Genomic DNA, 18,815 nt, shown 5'->3' on the forward strand with positions numbered 1-18,815 from the left:
GTAGTGGGAATGTAAGTCACTATAGTTACTTTGGAAAATTGTCTGGGAATATCTAGCAAAGCTGAACATATGTATACCCTATAAGCCAGCAGTTTCTCCACTATGTAGGCAACCCAACAAAAATGCAGACATATGTTCACCAAAAGACACGTGCAATAATGTTCACAGCGGCTCACTTCAGAATAATCCCAAACTGGAAACCTCCCCAATGCCCATCGAAAGCAGAGCAGATTAACAAACAATTGTGATGTATTCATACATGGAACACTACATGGCAACTAAAATGGACAAACCTCAATGGCATGCAACGACTTGGGTGTATCTCACACAATGTTGAACAAAAGAAACAGACATAAAAGTTATTTTAAAAGGCAACCAGATTACCTTGCAGGCAGGGGTGTGGGGGGTGGGGTGATGCTAATGATGGAAAGAGGGCACAGCAGGGACTCCTGTGGTGCTAGCAATGTTCCCTTTCTTGATCTGGATGGTGGCTACGCGGTGGGTTCAATTCTAGACAATTCATCAACCCACACACTTAGGATTTGTGTTCTCTGTATGCCATACTACAGGAAAAAGTTTTTTTTTAAAGTACTCTCACTCATGATCTCAGCTCACATTTTTTTCTGTCCCTAGTCCCTTGACCATGTCAAGGCAGGTCCATCCTGCCTTGGGGTCTCAGCATTAACTGAGCCCACTGGGAAAAAGCTCATCCTCTCCCATCTTTGCACAGCTGGTGTCATTTCTCACCATGTAGGTCCTGGTTCAAATGAAACAAACTTCCTCAGAGAGGTCGTCCCTGGTCCTAGCAACCTAGGCACAGTCATTCATACTTTATTCCATTAGTCTGTTTTATTTCTTTCACAGAACTTCTCACAAGCTGAAACCATTTTGTTTTACTCATGTGTATTTGCTTTCAGAGCACAGGGACTCTGCCTCTCTGCTGTTTCCCTAGCACCATACCCCTAGCACTTAAAAGTACATCTGGCATATTTACCCAAATGATTTGAAATTTATAACCACACAAGAGCCTGTGTGCAAATGTTTATGCCAGGTTTATTTATAATTGCCCCGAAACTGGAAGCAACCAAGATGTCCTTCAATAGCTGAATGGACAAATTGTGGTACGTGCCAATAAACAATGGAATATTATTCAGCTATAAAAAGAAATGGGCTGTCAAGTCATGAAAAGACATAGATGAATCTTAAACGCATGTTGCTAAGTGAAAGAAGACAGTCTAAAAAGGCTACATATTACATGGTTCCAATTGTATGACATTCTAGAAAAGGCAAAACTACGGCAATGGTAAAAAGATCAGTGGTTGTCAGGGGCTCAGGGGGAAGTAGGGAAGGTTGGATGAGTAAAGCACAGGAGGTTTTTTTTAGCGTGATGAAACTATTCTATATGATACTGTAAGGGTGGATACGTGACATCATGTGTTTGTCAAGGCACATGAACTTTACAGCACAAAGAATACGTATGCAAATTTTTAAAAAATCATTTAAGAGATTGGGGGATCCCAAAATGGAATGCAGAATGTGATAAAGCAATCTGACTATATTACAAATGTATGAAACAACTTCACTGAAGGAGGTATGGAGAAAAGGTGCTGATCTAAGTAACGGGAAATGAATAGAGTCTGTAAGACTAAATGCAAGTGAATTGCACGTAAGCACTCTAGTTGATAAAAAGTTGTTTCCCACAAGGGTATGGGTTAACTCCGATGCTGCTGTACCTGTATGCCACAATCGAACAATTAAGTGAATGGATGGCAGGTGGTGGGAACTTCAGGTTTCTTGCTGATGGAGTGAGAATTTACAGATGGGCAAGAGAAAGAGGCTAGAATAATTCACGTGGTAATGGATTCAAGCTGGAGACATCATCTTGAACTCATGTTTCACTTAATATAGATACTGATGGCTACGTATAGAAATATTTACAGATATATGTATATACACAGGTTAGTATACACACATACATTTCCTTACTCTGACAGCTGACAGACTCTAGAAACAATGACACCCCAGTAGCAACAAGCACACCTGTCATCCATGTCTTGGTTTCTGATACCATTCTCCAATAAAAGGAACCAGATCTCCTTGGAGAAATGGCTGATTCTATGCCTGGGGCAAAATATATACAAGATGAACCTGGAACACCTTGTAGTGCCAGAAAGTATTAAACACACACACACACACACACACACACACACACACACACACACAAATGATGGGAGTACGTCAAACATACAAAGGAGCCAACTGAAATAGCTCCCAAAGTTGAAACAATTTGAGCAATTTGAATTTTAACCCAAAGTACATAATAAATATCCCCAAGTCCATATTGATTTAAATAAATTATTGACTAAATAAACAAATGGGGGAGAGGAGACAAATGTCCCATGCAGAAGAATTCCATATAAATCATATAGAAATATAAGGAGTTGGAGCATAACTCCCCATTCCTTAGGTAGGGACTGCACGTAGTGATTTCCTTCCAAAGAATACAGTATAGAAAGCGAGAGAGGGAGTAACTTTACTGTGAAGGAACCTGACAGGCACCACGCCAGCCAGGTGGTCAAGGCCAGCATCAACAGTGATAAGTCCTGTTGATAGGATGCCCCTTGACAGGATGTGATGAGAACTGCCCTTCACCTCTGTGGCCTTCCTCCCAAAAACCCATAATCCCAGTTTAATTATGAGAAAAACATCAGACAAAACCCATCTGCAGAGCATTTCTACAAAATACCTAATAGTACTTCACACAACTGTCAAGGTTATGAAAAACAGGAGAGCCTAAAAAACTGTCATAGCCAAGAGGAGTCTAAGGAGACATGACAACTAAATGTAACGTGGTATCTTGGACAGAACCCTGGAACAGAAAAAAGACCCTGGATAAAAACCAAGGAAGCTAACTAAAGTGTGGATTTTCGTTAAAATCAAGTATCTATATTGGTTCATTAATTGTAACAAATTTACCATAGTAATTTAAGGTAAATAGGTAAAACTGGTCACAGAGTACATGGAGTACAGTCTTTGTAGTTTTTCTGTAAATCTAAAGCCATCTAAAAAAATAAAAGTTTATTTGTTAAAAGAAAAGTAAGCGGGCCCAACAGAAAGTGATTGCAAGGACTGATGGATGGGTATTGGAGACAGGGACAGACGATGGCACAATGGCTGATGGATGGATAATGGATAGAGTGGCTTCAGAAAGCAGGGCAAACACTGCTGGGGGGGTGGGGTGGGATGAATTGGGAGACTGGGATTGACATATATACACTAATATGTATAAAATGGATAACTAAAAAGAACCTGGTGTATAAAAAAATAAGTAAAATAAAATTCAAAAAAAAAAGAACAGAGAAAATGCCCAGGATTCCAACTATGGTCTGAGATAAATAAATTTATTTAAATAGAAACAAAAAAACACAAAAGACGAGAACTGAGATGGACACGAGGGTCTCAGCAACCTAAAGGGCATAAGCCCTCTGGGTGGAGAGACAGCAACACAGCAGTGGGCTGCGGGGAGCAGAAGGTGATAAAATGCAGGCAAAAGGTACAGACAAGCTCCCTGTTAGACCTGGGCAAAGAGAGGAGGAAACGGGGAGAGAGTCTTGTGTCTGTGTGTCTAGCACTTTATTGAGGCATTATTTACATACCATTAAATGCACAGATCTTAAGTGTACAGCTCTATGACTCTTGAAGGAAAGGCTGAAGATGAAGAAGAAAGCCCCTTTTGCGTAGGAGGTTGGGGATGGGCTCCTCAGAGAAGGTAAAGGGTGATCCCAACTTCCTTTTAAACTTCCTTCTGTCCTGTGGTTGGTAGCACCATCCTCTCCACAGATGGTCTTTCCACCCAAAAAGATAGACACCCTACTTTCCAAAAGCCTTATCACTAGTTATTCTGAAAATGAAAAGCATTTAATACGAACACACTTGTTGGCTCATTTTCCCCTTAATTGTTTGCAATTAAAAAAAAAAACTGGGCTTCCCTGGTGGCGCAGTGGTTGGGAGTCCGCCTGCCGATGCAGGGGACGCAGGTTCGTGCCCCGGTCCAGGAAGATCCCACATGCCGCGGAGCGACTGGGCCCGTAAGCCATGGCCGCTGAGCCTGCACGTCCAGAGCCTGTGGTCCGCAACGGGAGAGGCCACTACAGTGAGAAGCCCGCGTACCGCAAAAAAAAAACTGCCTGAGAAGGCAAAACACCCCAAAAGTTGCTCTGAACATTATCAAGCCCTGTGACAGGAGAGAGATTGATCATGGAAGAGAAAGGAAGCCTCTTCTTACGATGACAGCAGAGCAGGATACCCACCCCCACCTCATTTTCTAAATAACTTAGATTTCTCTTATGAAAGGAATACACATTCATTGTACAAAGCATAAATAAAATTAAAAGTACCCATAATGATACTAAAAAGCACTTTTTATTATATCTTTGCAGTCTTTTTTCTAAGCACAAAGACATCCTATGAAAACGATTTGTATCCAGACTGCAAGTTAACCATTATCACTTAACTCAAATGTGATAATTCTCTTGAATTAAAAAGGTAATTTTCTTGAAGCAACCCAACAAGAAGACTTTTCATTGGGACACTGACTAGATTATTCTATATCCACAAAACCTGGTGTGTGACCAAAATTTTCAATCAAGGTGTAAACTCCACCAAAAATTATTCAAAACAAAAAAACTCCAGGGCTTCCCTGGTGGCGCAGTGGTTGAGAGTCCGCCTGCCAATGCAGGGGACACGGGTTCGTGCCCCGGTCCGGGAAGATCCCACATGCCGCAGAGCGGCTGGGCCCGTGAGCCATGGCCGCTGAGCCTGCGCATCCGGAGCCTGTGCTCCGCAACGGGAGAGGCCACAACAGTGAGAGGCCCGCGTACCGCAAAAAAAAAAAAAAAAACTCCAAAAGCCTCTTCTCTCTTTTTGACCAAAGGACGTACCTTTCATTTGAATATATGTATTAACAAGGCAGAATTAACTATGGAAAAAAAGATCACAGATGTTGCTAGCAGTACTTTCATAAGTATCCTTGACTTTTCCTGGGATGATTTTTTAACCTTATTAACCCTCAAAACATCCCCGAGAGGGCTCTATCATTTAAAGGGGGAAATTAAAGGAAGCCAAGAATGACGGCTCACACACAGTCTGCAAATAAAGGCGGGTCGGGGGAGCCTGCCTCCTCCTTCTGGAAGACCACGCCCACTCCTACCCATCCCGGCATAAAGGATGGAAAAAGAACCGTGATCCCAACCAGTAGGGATCTTGAGATGAGACAACCTATTTCCTATCACCAGTAAGAAGCCGTCTCTAAAAACTTCAGTTTGTTTTGATTAGTGAAATGGAAAAGATAGCCTGAATTCCTTGGGAGGAAGGCCAGGTCCACACTCACGCCCTTCAGGACTGCTCAGAGGTCGGCCTTGCACCCGCGGAGGCAGCAGAGGGGGTCAGTGTCTTAGTCATAACGACTGGCTTGAGAATTTGGATTTCACTTTACTGTTTTATATGTTCTCTGTATCTCATTCTTTGCCCTCCTTGATTGTTTTAAATTGCTTTATGCAAGGCAATTTACAGTAAGGTGTCAAGGATAAATAAACTCGTTCCTCATTTTCTTCTTCTTCAGAATAATGAGTTAACTCAACCCAAGGATCTTCCACGTATTAAATGCAGCTCACTGTCCCTCTCTGAAATTTAACATGGGAATATTGCAGAAGTTTGAGACGTGACTGGCAACCAAATGCTTTTAAAGACTCAGGCTAGTTTGGGTGATGGTCTGTTTACCTAGATACACACTCACACACACACACACACACACACACACACACACACTTTCACTATCTAAACATCCATCCATATAAACTGCTTCTGGCATAAGCTTACTAAATACTGAACCATCTGGGGTTTGATGATGAAATGGAATATTTTAGCTTAACAAAAGGCCCTTGTCTACCAGAGATAGTACATGTTATTTTTTTTTAGTTATAATATTTGTAGAGTGTTTTCATTATAGCAAGCATAATCATGTTTTAGCACCAAATCAATGACTCACTTTCTTCCGACTTGTTAGAGAGCTTCCACACCCCATCACAAACAGGAGAAAAACCAGTTGACTAGTTAGAATTGTTATGTGGAGTATTAGCTCATAAGAACTAAGCAGAAAAGCTATCTTTACCAATCTGAAAACTCAACATCTTACCTGCTTGGCTTGAAACAGATTTGATTCCATTAACATTTGCAGAAACGAATGAAGGAGCTCTGTCAGCTGTACTACTGACATAGAAAACATAAAAGATATTAATAGATGGTGGACCATAGCAGCTCAGGACAAAAACATCCTTAGGCAGAGAAGCAAAGGATGTTAAGGGTTTTTCACATTTTATTTAGAAGAAGCATTATTTCTTTACTTCAGCCATGTCAAAGGTAATATTTTGTACTTTCAAACATGTAGGATAAAATGGCTTGTTTAAAGTGAGTTTCCAACTTTTTACCTCAAAATTCCATCTAAGTGGATAAATAGAGAACATAAGGACTCCAATACTAACTGCTCATGCAAACCTGGCAATCAGAAATAAGTAGCACACTCAACTGTGATGTATACTTGAGAACTAATAGATTTGAATTTTTCTAAAGAAACAACTGAATCCTGTAAATGGTTCATCTAAAAAATAACAGAATACTGTAAATTGTTCAACTAAGATGCAGTATATTTGAAAATATGTCAAATAAATTAACAGAAAAGGCTTGCCCAGTGTATCGGTCAAAAATGCTAGAATACATGGAAATGATCAGGGGGTGAAGGTGAAACTGATGCTCGTGGTTTCCAAGAGCTGTTTCCAACTCTGAGTCTTCCTTTTCTTCTTACTGGCAATTTCAACGTGGGCATGTTACTAAGCCCCTCTGAGTCTCAATTTTCACATTTTAAAAATAGGATAACTACTTACATCACAGAGCTTTTGTGTGGATGAATGGGATTATCTGATGGTGCTTTATGGATTCTATCATGAAACAAAATAAACAAATATCATAAAGATCAATCAATTCTGCTTTTCACTTCCTACCGGAACTGCCTATGAAAAATCTTACTTTCTTTTTTCTATCCCACCATGTTCTAAAACTAACTATAAAGTGACATTCCAGGAATAAATTCCCCAGTGAAAATTAATTTGTTTAGTACAGATTTATTCAGACTCTTATTTAGGCTAATTTGTACTCTTTGCCTTTTTAAAAATTTATTTCCTAAAGCTGCTGCACTGTGCTCTCTCAGATGATCGTTTTATATCTCAACACAAATCTTCCTCAAGTTAAAATAAACACCACCATTAGTTAATTATACGCTGCCAAGATAATGGACAAATAATAACAGGAAAGGCCTCCAACAGGCAGTATTATAACTTATATGCCTAAAAGCTTTAAGTCAAATATGCCAGCTCTTCTTAAAGGTTAACCCAATTAAATGCAAAAAAAAAAAAAAACAATAGGCAGATAGGGTAGCTCTGAGTATCTGCACTGTTAGATTTCAAATTTAACTTGGAAATCAACAGTGGGGAGGAAGTGCTGGAGGGGAAAAGAGGGTTTTTTTTAAAAAGGCTTCTCAGCTGGATCCTTCCCATCCAAGTGGCATCACATAAGACATCATGCAAGGGAAGGTTGGAGACACTCACTTTAGCTACTGAAATGACTATGTAAATCGGATGATCCTTTGGTGAACTAGTCTGTCTCAGGTTTGCCTTGAGAGAAAAGACCCTCTATTACTGCTTTAAATATCACTGTCTCTTTAATAAATCTCATTTTCTCCAATGCACGGTCAGCTTTATTATAGAATCTCTATAAAGATCAGAGCTTGAAAGCCCTAGACTTCCCTCTCTTTTGTTTTTTTCAGATGAGGAAAGAAAACCTGAAAACAAAAGCCTATGTGAAAATGACTTGCCAAGGTCATCTGGCTGGTAAGCGGCAGCCCTGCTAGAACTGAGGCCAGGACCCTTCCCACCACATCATATTGGGAACACGTTTCATAGATCTCATAGATGCCAACATGGTCCCACAGCCCACAAATGATACAGCCTGCCCTGTGTATTCACTCCCGAAGTTCAGCTATTAAGTGACGACTTTCTCTTACTTAAGACCTTACTTCCTATTAACATGAACGATAAAGTGTTTTTAGTCATTTACATTATAATGTCAATGAATTTAAGATAACCTTTCCTGAAAACAGGCTTTGAGTAAAGGAAGAAATACACAACCACTATGTGGTAAATAAGTGTATTGAAAACACTAATACAACCATGAACAGGAAATAGTTGCCGCCCTCAAAGGGCTTCCAATCATATGGACACCTCCGTTCTTCCCCTACAACAGGAAGGTTTCCTTTACTTTCTCTTTTTCTCTTATACAGTTTAAATGGATGAAGGCATCTTCCTCCTCTTTCCCCATCTATGTAAATATCTGTTGGAATGAATGAATATTCCTTCCCTCCACAGGTCTTTCCACAGCTTGACCTAAGGATTCTTTCAAAAAGGAAAAGCCCTTCTGTGATCACTTTTTCTTCAACCATAAAGTGACGCTTTACAGACTAATTCACACTCTGGTCTCTTCTTTTTTCTAAGCTTTTACACAGTGGAACAGATTTCCAAAATGCCAGTGGTGACTAAGAAAAATCTGGTGAGAATTTATTGGCCCGGACTTTTAAGCAGAGGCAGGAATCCTGGCTTTCATTCCTTGTTCTATCAAGACTTGTGTGAGCCTGTTGCTCTGAATCTTATCTTCTAATGGAAAAGCCCTCACCCCTTCCCAGCACAGCAGGCATCTCCACTTCCAAAGAAATGAACGATTACAAACAAAATAATATTCTTGTACATACTGAAAAGTTAAAATTACAGAGAAGAATGGCAGTAACGTGTGATTACTTCCTTTGAAGACTTTTATCACCCGGGCATCTGTGCCTTATTCCATCATAATGTCCTTTTAGCTCACAGTTTCAAAAAAACCACATGTAGGGGCTTCCCTGGTGGCGCAGTGGTTGAGAGTCCGCCTGCCGATGCAGGGGACATGGGTTCGTGCCCCGGTCTGGGAGGATCCCACATGCCGCGGAGCCATGGCCGCTGAGCCTGTGCGTCCGGAGCCTGTGCTCCGCAGCGGGAGAGACCACAACAGTGAGAGGCCCATGTACCAAAAAAAAAAAAAAAAAAAAAAAAAAAAAAAAAGTATATAATTCCTAAGCATGAAAAAGAACTGAAACTTAAGGTCAACGATAGAAGAGCAGATTTTTTTTTTTTTTGGCTGCACTGCGTGCAGCATGTGGGATCTTAGTTCCCCAACCAGGGATCAAACCCACACTCCCTGCAGTGGAAGCTCGGGGTCTTAACCACTGGACCGCCAAGAAAGTCCCATGAAGAACAGATTTTTAATACAGGTAGAGCCAAATTAGATTAATGCCCTTAACTTGGGGTATGTATTTCTGAAATGCATGGCACCAGAAGATGCTGCCGTCTGGTCGAGGGGACCAGTTTCTGCGTCACTCACTTGACAGCCAGGTCCTGGACCCCTGAGTGCAGCCAGGATGCAAGAGGCCACTAGGGCTGCAGGGACCACAAGATTTTGCCCTCAGAAGCTGCAGGAGACAGAATTATAGAAAGGTGCCGAGACAGGGGTGAGCACAGGCCAGCAAAGGGCTATCAGCCGGTGACGACACCTGTGACAGAGGTTTGCTGGAGGAGAGCAGGTAAGACGTAGGCAGGTGAGGAGGAGGGAGAGGTGATTCTGGCACAGGGAGACAAACGGGAAGGGGTTCTTGCCTGACCTGCACTAGGACCTCGGTTGATAACTGAAGAAGCAAGGGTGGGGTGGGGGAAGGAGATGAGACCAGCGAGGGGGCAGCAGCGGAGCCCTGAGCCTTGTCGCAGGCCATATCCTGACGGCTGTGGGGAGGGACTAGATCCGGTCAGGATTTTAGAAACACTCCAGCCGGCCGTGTGGAGGGGGCTCTGAAGCTCCCGTGGTGAGGGAGAGCTGGAGATGAAGGACCAGAGGAGAAGACCCCAGCCCAGGAACCAAAGACAGGGCTTCACTCCAGCCTCTGCCACTTGAGAATCACGTGTCCCCTGACCTGTCACTCAAGCTCTCTGTACCTCAGTCTCTCTACCTCCCTTGCAGAGTTACTGTAGGGAATGAACGAGGGCTCAGGAAGGACAGGTTGTGCAGTAAGAACTTAATAAATGCAGCTGCTGGAAGCCATGGTAGCATCGAGGCTATGTGACTTTGGGAGTCAGCGTGACCTTGGACAAGCACAAGGAACCACTTCTCTGACCTCAGTTTCTTCCTCTATAACGAGAAGAAATTAAGATAATACCACCCACCTCATAAAGTTACTGTCAGGATCGACTGGAGGAGATAAAATGTATAAATCACCTGGCCCTCGACCGAGAGCTACTCGAGTAGCAGAAGTAGCGATAACAGCAGCAATAGTAGAGGGCTGGTAGTAGTACCAGTGCTAGTAGGAGCAGTAATTTGAGGGACATGAGACCAAAGTGTCTCTTCTATAATACAGGTGAGAAATTATATGGTGCTGGACTAAAGCGGTGGCAGTGAGAAGCCAAAGAATCAGATTCCAGAGCTCTAAGGAGGCGTCCACAAGACCTCCTGACTGCTGGATGTGACCCGCAGGGAGAGGTCAGAGGAGGATGCCAAGTATACTCTTGGCTGGGACACCTGTGGACAGCGTGCCTACCATTCACCCAGGGAACTGAGGAAGAGGGGCAGGTTGCAGAGGAAAATGAGAAACTCAGTTTCAGAGCCGCTGCAGTTGAGGTTCCCACGGGGCATCTGAGTATGTCTGGTACTCAGAAAACAGATCAGGGTGAAATATACAGATTGAAGAGTTGTCAGCACATGGCCAGCAACTGAAGCCACAGGAGTATTCGTATCAACCAGAAAGAGGATGCAGGAGTGGGGAAAAAAATAGAAAGAATAGAGCAGAGGCCCAGAGACAGAGGCAGTGTGACAGCACTGAAGAGGTGGGCAGAGGACGAAAAGCCGGAAAGGAGGCTGGAAGGGTAGCTAGAGATTAGGATGAAAGCCAGGAGAGGACTGCTCAAAGGTTTCCCTAGGAAATGGTGAAGGGCACCTAATGCCTCAGAAGGTCAAGTAAAAAAGACCCAAACAAACCACTGGACTGCAAAGCAAGAAGATCCTCAGGGAAGCCATGGGAGGAGCCAACATCAGATTGCAGTGGATAAACAGTGGGTGTCATGGGGGGAGAAAGAGCTAGAAAAATAGTAAGGGAAGGAGAAGATAGGGCAGCAACCAGAGGGAGTACAGGATTGAGAAAGGGAAGCATTTTTGTGGTAGGACGTTGTTGGTAAGGGAAAGAAACACTGCAACTTGTGTATGTGCTGGGGTGAAAGGAGGAGGTTGAAAAGCAGCCCAGGTAGGAAGGTAATTAAGAGGAGGAAGTGCCCGGGAGGGTGGATGGTTGGCTAGAACAGCGGGAGGCTGCAAGGGGCAGGGCAGGTAACAGAAAGGATGCCTTGAAAAGACAGGTGGGGACTTCCCTGGTGGCGCAGTGGTTAAGAATCCACCTGCCAACGCAGGGGACACGGGTTCAAGCCCTGGTCTGGGAAGATCCCACACGCTGTGGAGCAACTAAGCCTGTGTGCCACAACTACTGAGCCTGCACTCTAGAGCCCAAGAGCCACAACTACTGAGCCCACAAGCCACAACTACTGAAGCCCACGCGCCTAAAGCTCAGGCTCCGCGACAAGAGAAGCCAACGCAATGAGAAGCCCACACACCGCAACGAAGAGTAGCCCCTGCTCGCCACAACTAGAGAAAGCCCGTGTGCAGCAACAAAGACCCAACACAGCCAAAAACAAAATAAAAAATAATAATAATGATGGTTTTTTAAAAGACAGGTGAAGGTTTGAAATAGACAAGTGCAGGAAACGGGAGACAAGAGAGTAAACTACAAAATGCAGTTATGCACATGGTGCACACACCACATGGAAAATGAAACAGACTCAGTTGTTCCCTCCATCTAGAAAGAGATGATGTCTTTGAGGAGACTATGAGCTGAGCAAGGGTACCCTATGAAGCCAGGTTGTTTCAAAGGTGAGAGAAAAACGGAAGATACTGGAAACAAACAGGTGTCAGAGATGAGAAGGGCAGGTAGGCTAGTGTGGCAAGGGGAACAGTAGAAGCAAAGGAAAAGGCTGGACGGGAGACATGAGGAAGATTCAATTTTCAAAAGAATTCTCTCAGTCTAAGCTTAAAAATCAATTAGCTGCGACTACTGTCTTTAAATTCCTGTTTTGAGCAAATAGGTCAATGGAGGTAGGTGTATATCCAAAAATGCTGAAATAAAACAGTAATGATGCAAGAGCTTGATATAGATGATTGTAACCGAACCCTGCATCAGTTTTTTTCCGTAGCCATGAGTATGATAAAGGAGCACCACCAAATAAGCCGGTAGTAAAAGATCAATGACTTTTAAAAGGTTTTCGGAAGGTTGACCCTTTTTCATTCACTCAAATAAATGCTTAAGGGCCGAAGAACTGTGTCCTACAAGGAACACAGACAAAGAAAATTAAGACCAATCCTGCCTTCAAATTGTTGATGCCTAACTTCTCTCCACATATATGAAAATCCACAGGAACTTCCAGAATGAGGAAGGCTCTAGGAAAAAAGGGAATGACAGAGCGAATATTTGCCCATGTTCAAGTTCAAAAATACACCAACGCCTCTGACCTCACATCCGTCTCCAAATTCTACCACCAAATAGGTACGAATACTTCTTTTTCCTTCCCCCCTCCTGCTCTCCCACATCACAGAGAACGACCAACAGTTAGTGGCTGGTTATGATTCAAACTACAACACCGACTAAGGTCCAGCTCCACGGTCTGACCCATTTGGTCCTCCTGACACCACCACAAAGGGGCCAGGACTATTCCCTTAAACGCAGGGGGAAAGTGGGGCTCAGAGAGGTTAAGGAAATTGCCCGATCTCTAAGCACTACTAAATGCTGGGGCCAATGTACCTTTCAGGTTCACCTCGCTTCGAAGCATTTACTCTTTTAATCACTGCCTCCACACCAAATTTCCCTAACCACTGTTCCAAAGGGAAACCTGTTAAGTACAGTTTTCATTTCATCCATTGGCAATTTAGAATTCTTTTATTCATGGACTTTTAACATGTTTAATTTATTCCTTAATATTTTACAGATTGAGTTTATGGAGTTGTTTTTTTTTAAGCAGTTTGGTTTAAAAGTCTATTCATTCTCAAATACCTACACAAATGGGGATTCACCACATAATCCACAAACCATCTTCTAGACAGCACTTTCTACCTTCCAGCTGCGGGACTAACAAGGCAGCAAAGCAGGCCAATGTGGTGTTGCAGAGGAGGAATCTAGAACAAAGCAACGACCTGAACTAAAAACAGGAGGCCTGATCTGAGAACAAATCCACGGACACTGGAGTCTCCCAACATGCAACATCAGTCAACTCAGAAGTTACAACCGCTGCATCAGGGGAGCAGAAAACCTACAGGGGTTCAAGAAGGTGCCAGGCACTGCCCCACCTCAGGAAGCAGTGATTAAGGTACAGCTGACTTTCTGGACACAGCCCTGCTCTGCTGTGTCCCAGCTGAGGGGCCTGGGGCAACTTCTTGACTTCTCTGTGCCTCAGTTTCCACATCCATGAAATGGGAATATCAGAGGTTGTTACTAGGATTCCATGAACCATACCTGATACACAGAAAGCACTCAATAAATTTTAGCTAATTATCTTATATCTGTTTAAGCTTTTCCCCTTCAGGAGCAGTATTTTTTTAATGGCAGGTTACAACCCCAAAATGTGTTATGAAATCAATTTAGAGGGTCACAACCAGCAACTGTGGTAAATTAAATAGAACAGAATATTGTATTTCAACATTAATAAAGTCATATTTTATATTAACGTTGTAATTTTTCTTTCACGTACGTGGTAACATTAAGTGGCGCTTCGTGAATCTCTGTTTTCATCCATCCATGTGTCAGTGTATCTATCAGGCAGCAAGAGTGTTTCTTTCTAGGGCCACAATCAAAAAAATTTGAGAACCACTGACTTACAGAATGAGGATGGTAGGGAGTAAGGGAAGATGAAGAAGTGTAATGTACCAGAAACCACTTTTTAAAATGTAGACAGCTGCAGCAAAAGGAAAGCCCCTAAAGGGACATTCAGGATCACCCAGGAGATACGCTCAGTGTACAAGTCTGTTCATGGCTAGGCTGCTGCGGGCGTTTCAGTAATCCGAGGTTAACAACAGGCTCTTATTTCCAAAGCAAATCAAACGGCAAAACTGGAAGTACAGATGTTATCTTGACGCTGGGCAAGATGGGAAAAATTGACATGACTTATCCAGTTAAGTCCTCTTGCAATACTCGTCAAAGTAAACACTACGTCAGATATCAAATGCTCTTAAAAACTATCAGGGTTTGGGAAAGATATGAAAATGTCTTAAAACAGAAATTCTTACATGTGGATGTAGATTTAACCTAGCAGTTCTGTTATAAGCAAATTCCTAGGTGAAAATATAACTAACTGTACAAGAAGATGAAATGGAAAATAACTATAAACGTAAATAATCATTTTAGAATCTATAAAGACATTTATTTATGTAACCAAAAGGCTGTATGATGTGGGGGGCGAGGGTTATTACTTTTTATTGGTGTATAGTTGCTTTACAATGTTGTGTTAGTTTCTACTTATGTACGATGTGGTGTTTAACAATACCACCCTTAGACTGTGTAGGAGGGCCACAGCCCTGGGCCCCACTCATCTTCCTGCAGAGTTCCTGGGACCAGGTGGACTTACCCATCCAGAGCAGGTATCCTTCCATCTGGTTTTAGCCTACACTCTGTCCCCAGAATTCCCTGATCAAATACCAGGACACTTCCAGGGCATGAACAGGCTCCTTCCAGGTCTGGCCTCACAAAGGGGGACTTTGCCACTGGTTGGAGCCAGAGGCACAGTTAGAGGGGGGACAAAGGGTGTGGACAGACTGGACATGCAAGTGGACACGATGTCCTTTACCTCATTGAAGGTATCACAGGTGAAGAACCGAGGGAAGAACCGAGGGAAGCAGGTCCTGGCCCAGGGGAAGATTCTCCCAACCAGCTATGAGCTCTGGGAAATCTGAGAATTCAAAGTTCAAGCCTAGCTTTCCAGGCCATTATGAAGATATCTTTGCCAAGGTAGGATGACAGAATATATATAAATGCTCATTAGCTTGATTCATAACTTTGAAACGTTTTGACACATGCTATGAGGGCCTCCATCTGTTGTCTTGCACAGGACTCTGCAGAGTTATAAGCAGGCTCGGAGCTTAGAACATGGACCAGAGCCACACTGCTGGTTTCTTACCCCACCTCACCCAGTGACATTCACCAGCTATGTGAACTTGGGAAAGCCTCTTAATCCCTCTGTGTCTCAGTTTCCTCATCTGTAAAACAGAGATGATAACAGCACTCTCTTCAAATGGGTTGTTGTAATGACTAACTGAATCAGTGCCTGGAACAGCACGCAGTGTGTAATATAAGTACTCCATAAATTCTGTCTTTGTATTATTCTCTGTATAAAACCGATTGGCCACTGAAAACTTCTAGATAAAACCATGGCCAGGAAGTTATTCTGTGTATTTCTTCTCTCCCACTCCTTTCTAATTTTAAATATCATACTTTATGCCACTCTAAAAGACCACTATTTTCTATTCTTAAAAGGACAAGTCATCTAACTGCTGACCTGCCTGATGCAAGTTCTTCTGAAATTAAATACACATTCATCTGGAAGACCCCCAACCTGGCAGATAGCTCAGGGCTCTGGCTGGTTCGAAGTCTGGCAAGCTGGCTTTCCGTGTCAATTTCACGGGCTAAACATTTGGAGACATTACCAATTTTAAGTGTAAAAAAGGACATTTCCTAACCTTCATATTCATGAGATTCAGAGCTACAAGACAGGTAGGTCCTTCTCGATTCACAAACCAGAGGCTGAAATACTTGAAGCTATCAGCAAGGAAAGGCTACCAGACCAGAGAAATGAAGCTAAAAATAGAGCCCTAACAGTGGAAAAATAGATGGCAGAAGACAATCCCTTACGTGGCTACTTATTAGTCCACAGGCTTTTTATTATTCAACGAAGGTGTAGCATCAATATAGTATTTACAAATTGCCAACAGCCCTTTCAATGACTTATATTTCTTCAACCTAAAATGACAGAACAACTTGAAGAGGAATATTTGCCCCATTTTAATGACATGCGGGCAGCCTATAGCATCTTGTGTCATTTCACCACAAAACCTCTCAACTCTCTAGCTGTTTGCTATACGTTGAGGTCTGAAATGGGAGAAGTACAAGGAAAAGATTCAAGGTCATATTTACCCTTTAAAATAGGTACCTAACCTACATGTTTAATACAGTGAGTATTCAATCTTTCATTTTTTTCCAATTATTCAGAAGAACCTTTAAAATATATGATTTGCCAACCTGATGAGAGGCTGGAACTCTTTCCCAAGCTACATCTATTTAGTCTCCCATAAAAAGAACATTGCTAAATCATTGTTAATTTCAAGAACAGTTTCTCTACTAACCCAAATCTTCTCCAAATCCAAAATGGAGTATAAAGACCAGTATGAAATAAGTGAAAAGTAATTGGATTCTACAGAGGCAAGACTGAGCACATCCATCCATCCCACAGTAATCCCATCTAAATCAAATATATTGTTTCTTTAAAGAGTTTTGCCAACTTCCTATTTAAAAAAAAACCCATAAACACTTCCTATTTTGGCCAGTTTTATTTATGCAATTAAAATGGCTTTTTATAAGAGCTGGGCTGGAGAAACAATATATTTTTACAAGCCCATTAGTCATATAGTCAAGCTTCATTATATCACAATCATTCATCAGGAGCCTGTAATGAGAATGCTGTTTCCTTGCGCGATGAGAATGTTAAGGAAAATATGTATTCACAATAGGCCATAAAATGTGTGAAATCTAAACCAGAGGAAAAGCCAGTGGGTTCATCTGGCTTTCATTTTTGCTGTAGAGGGTAACAGCCCTATAGACACAAACCTAGCTTTAACTTAGAAACCATATCCTTAATTATCAACCCTCTTCATTCTTCCACCCTTTCCAAACTCCACTCCCTTAAGAGAAGTAGAATACTTCATTTACAAATACTGTTATTAAAGACTCTCATGGGCGATCATTTTGGCTTCGGTCATTTTTCTGCCATACTTTTGTTACAGCTTATTCTAAATATTTCTCCTTACATCAACTATTTCTCCTGACGCGGCAGTCAGATTTGCGTATAAGCTTAGTCCCTGAACTGTGGGAAGTAAATGTCGTGGCGGAGGGGGAGCTGGGCGATTCCGGGCATCCCGCACACCACCCGCAGGTTCCCTTCCTTCCACCCAGGCACCCTTCCAGGTTGCCCAAGGCTCTCATTCTGCGCCCGTCAACGGGAGTAACTGAAACTGGGCAGGAAGAAGGAAAGCTGCTTCAACAAAGCCCAACGTGTGCAGCTTTGGCAATGCAAGGCCGAACTATGGAGACGTGCGTCGGGGCTGGCTAGCAAAGGGAAAGCTTTCAGCTTATGATTTTGTTGTATATTTCAGAAACCGAGGTGGTCTCTAAGATACCCAGACCCTCTCCTCTCCGTTAAGCAGCTTTCAGTCTTTTCCCTGCTCCCCCTCCACAGAAACCGGGTCTGCCAGGGTCCCAGCAGTGAGCGCTGTTCTCGTGGGTTTGCGCGCAGCCGGGGTGATCCCCTCCGAGCCCCACTTCGGGGAGCTGCAGCTGGAGCCGAGAGGAGCCCGGGGCTGGCAGAAACGCAGCGCGCCGAGCAAGACCCAGCCCTCGGCACGGCCATCAAGGGGGCCCCCAGCTCTCCGGGCAGCCGGCAGCTGAACCCAGGAGGGGCTTCCCCATCGCTGCGCCCCGGCACCAGAGGGCACTCTGGAGAGAGAACACGCCGCGCCTCGCTCCCAGCCCTGGGTCCCCAGGAGCCAGGGCGGTGCGCGCCAGGGAGCCAGAGCCCTGGAGAATTCCTGTGTTTGCGCAGCGGGGCCAGGGAGGCCCCCGACCCTCCCGGTCCCGCGTCCAGGTACCTCGCAGCCGTAAAGCTGTCCCAGCTGCTCCACGATCCACTCCTCTAGCACGAGCCGCTTCCGAAGCTCTTTGCGATCGTATTTCACTGTCACTTTTCCCTGCTGGTGGCGCCGCTGCTGCTGCTGAACGTGCCCGGCAGCGGACGCCGTGGCCACGGGCGCCGAGTCCTCCCGGGACGAGCCCGAACCGCTGCTCGAGCCTGGGCTGCCGCCGGCGCCGCCCCGGGGGCTCTGGAAGAAAACCCGCGCGCCGCCGCCGCCGGCGGCCCCACCGGCCGCCTCACTGCTGCCCGTCGCCACCGACATGTCCCCGTGCGCGCCGGAGACCGAGTGAGGCCCGGAGGAGGGGGCGGGCGGAGCGCCCGGCGCCGCTACCGCCTTGGGCCGGGCAGCGGCATGCGCGGGCTTCGTCAGCACCTGCTCCGCGCCGCCGCCGGCTCGCGGGGAGCTCTGGAGGAGGAGCCGCGGCGACCGGGAGGAGCGCGGGCGGGGGAGGGCGGGGAGGAGGGAGGGCGGGGGCCGCAGCCCTAGGGACTCAGCCGAAGACCCTCTGGGTCCAGCCCCGGAGGCGGATCCGGCGCCCGGCAGGCAGCGGGCCCGGGGCGTGGGAGTTGCGCGCGGCGAAGGGGGTGTGGGCGCGCAGACACGCACGGGCGACCGGCGTGGGTCTGGGGCCAGGTCCTCTG

The 18,815-nt window shown here is 44.4% G+C and overlaps 1 protein-coding gene across 2 annotated transcripts in view; it reads right to left on the bottom strand.

The window, feature by feature from the left end:
• The window catches only part of PPP1R14C (protein phosphatase 1 regulatory inhibitor subunit 14C), an 86,120-nt gene extending 67,535 nt beyond the window's left edge, over positions 1 to 18,585 (bottom strand). Inside the window, exon 1 of one of the 2 annotated variants that reach the window (XM_060168024.1) lies at positions 18,130 to 18,567. In XM_060168024.1, the coding sequence (XP_060024007.1) occupies positions 18,130 to 18,435 (306 nt within the window). In that variant the 5' untranslated portion in view covers positions 18,436 to 18,567. Of the gene's footprint in view, positions 1 to 18,129 lie in introns of both variants that reach the window. The other variant, XM_060168025.1, reaches the window with a different exon arrangement.
• Positions 18,586 to 18,815: the final 230 nt, after the last annotated feature.

The sequence above is a fragment of the Lagenorhynchus albirostris genome, chromosome 12 (genome assembly GCF_949774975.1).
Source record: "Lagenorhynchus albirostris chromosome 12, mLagAlb1.1, whole genome shotgun sequence".
Lineage (NCBI taxonomy): Eukaryota > Metazoa > Chordata > Mammalia > Artiodactyla > Delphinidae > Lagenorhynchus > Lagenorhynchus albirostris.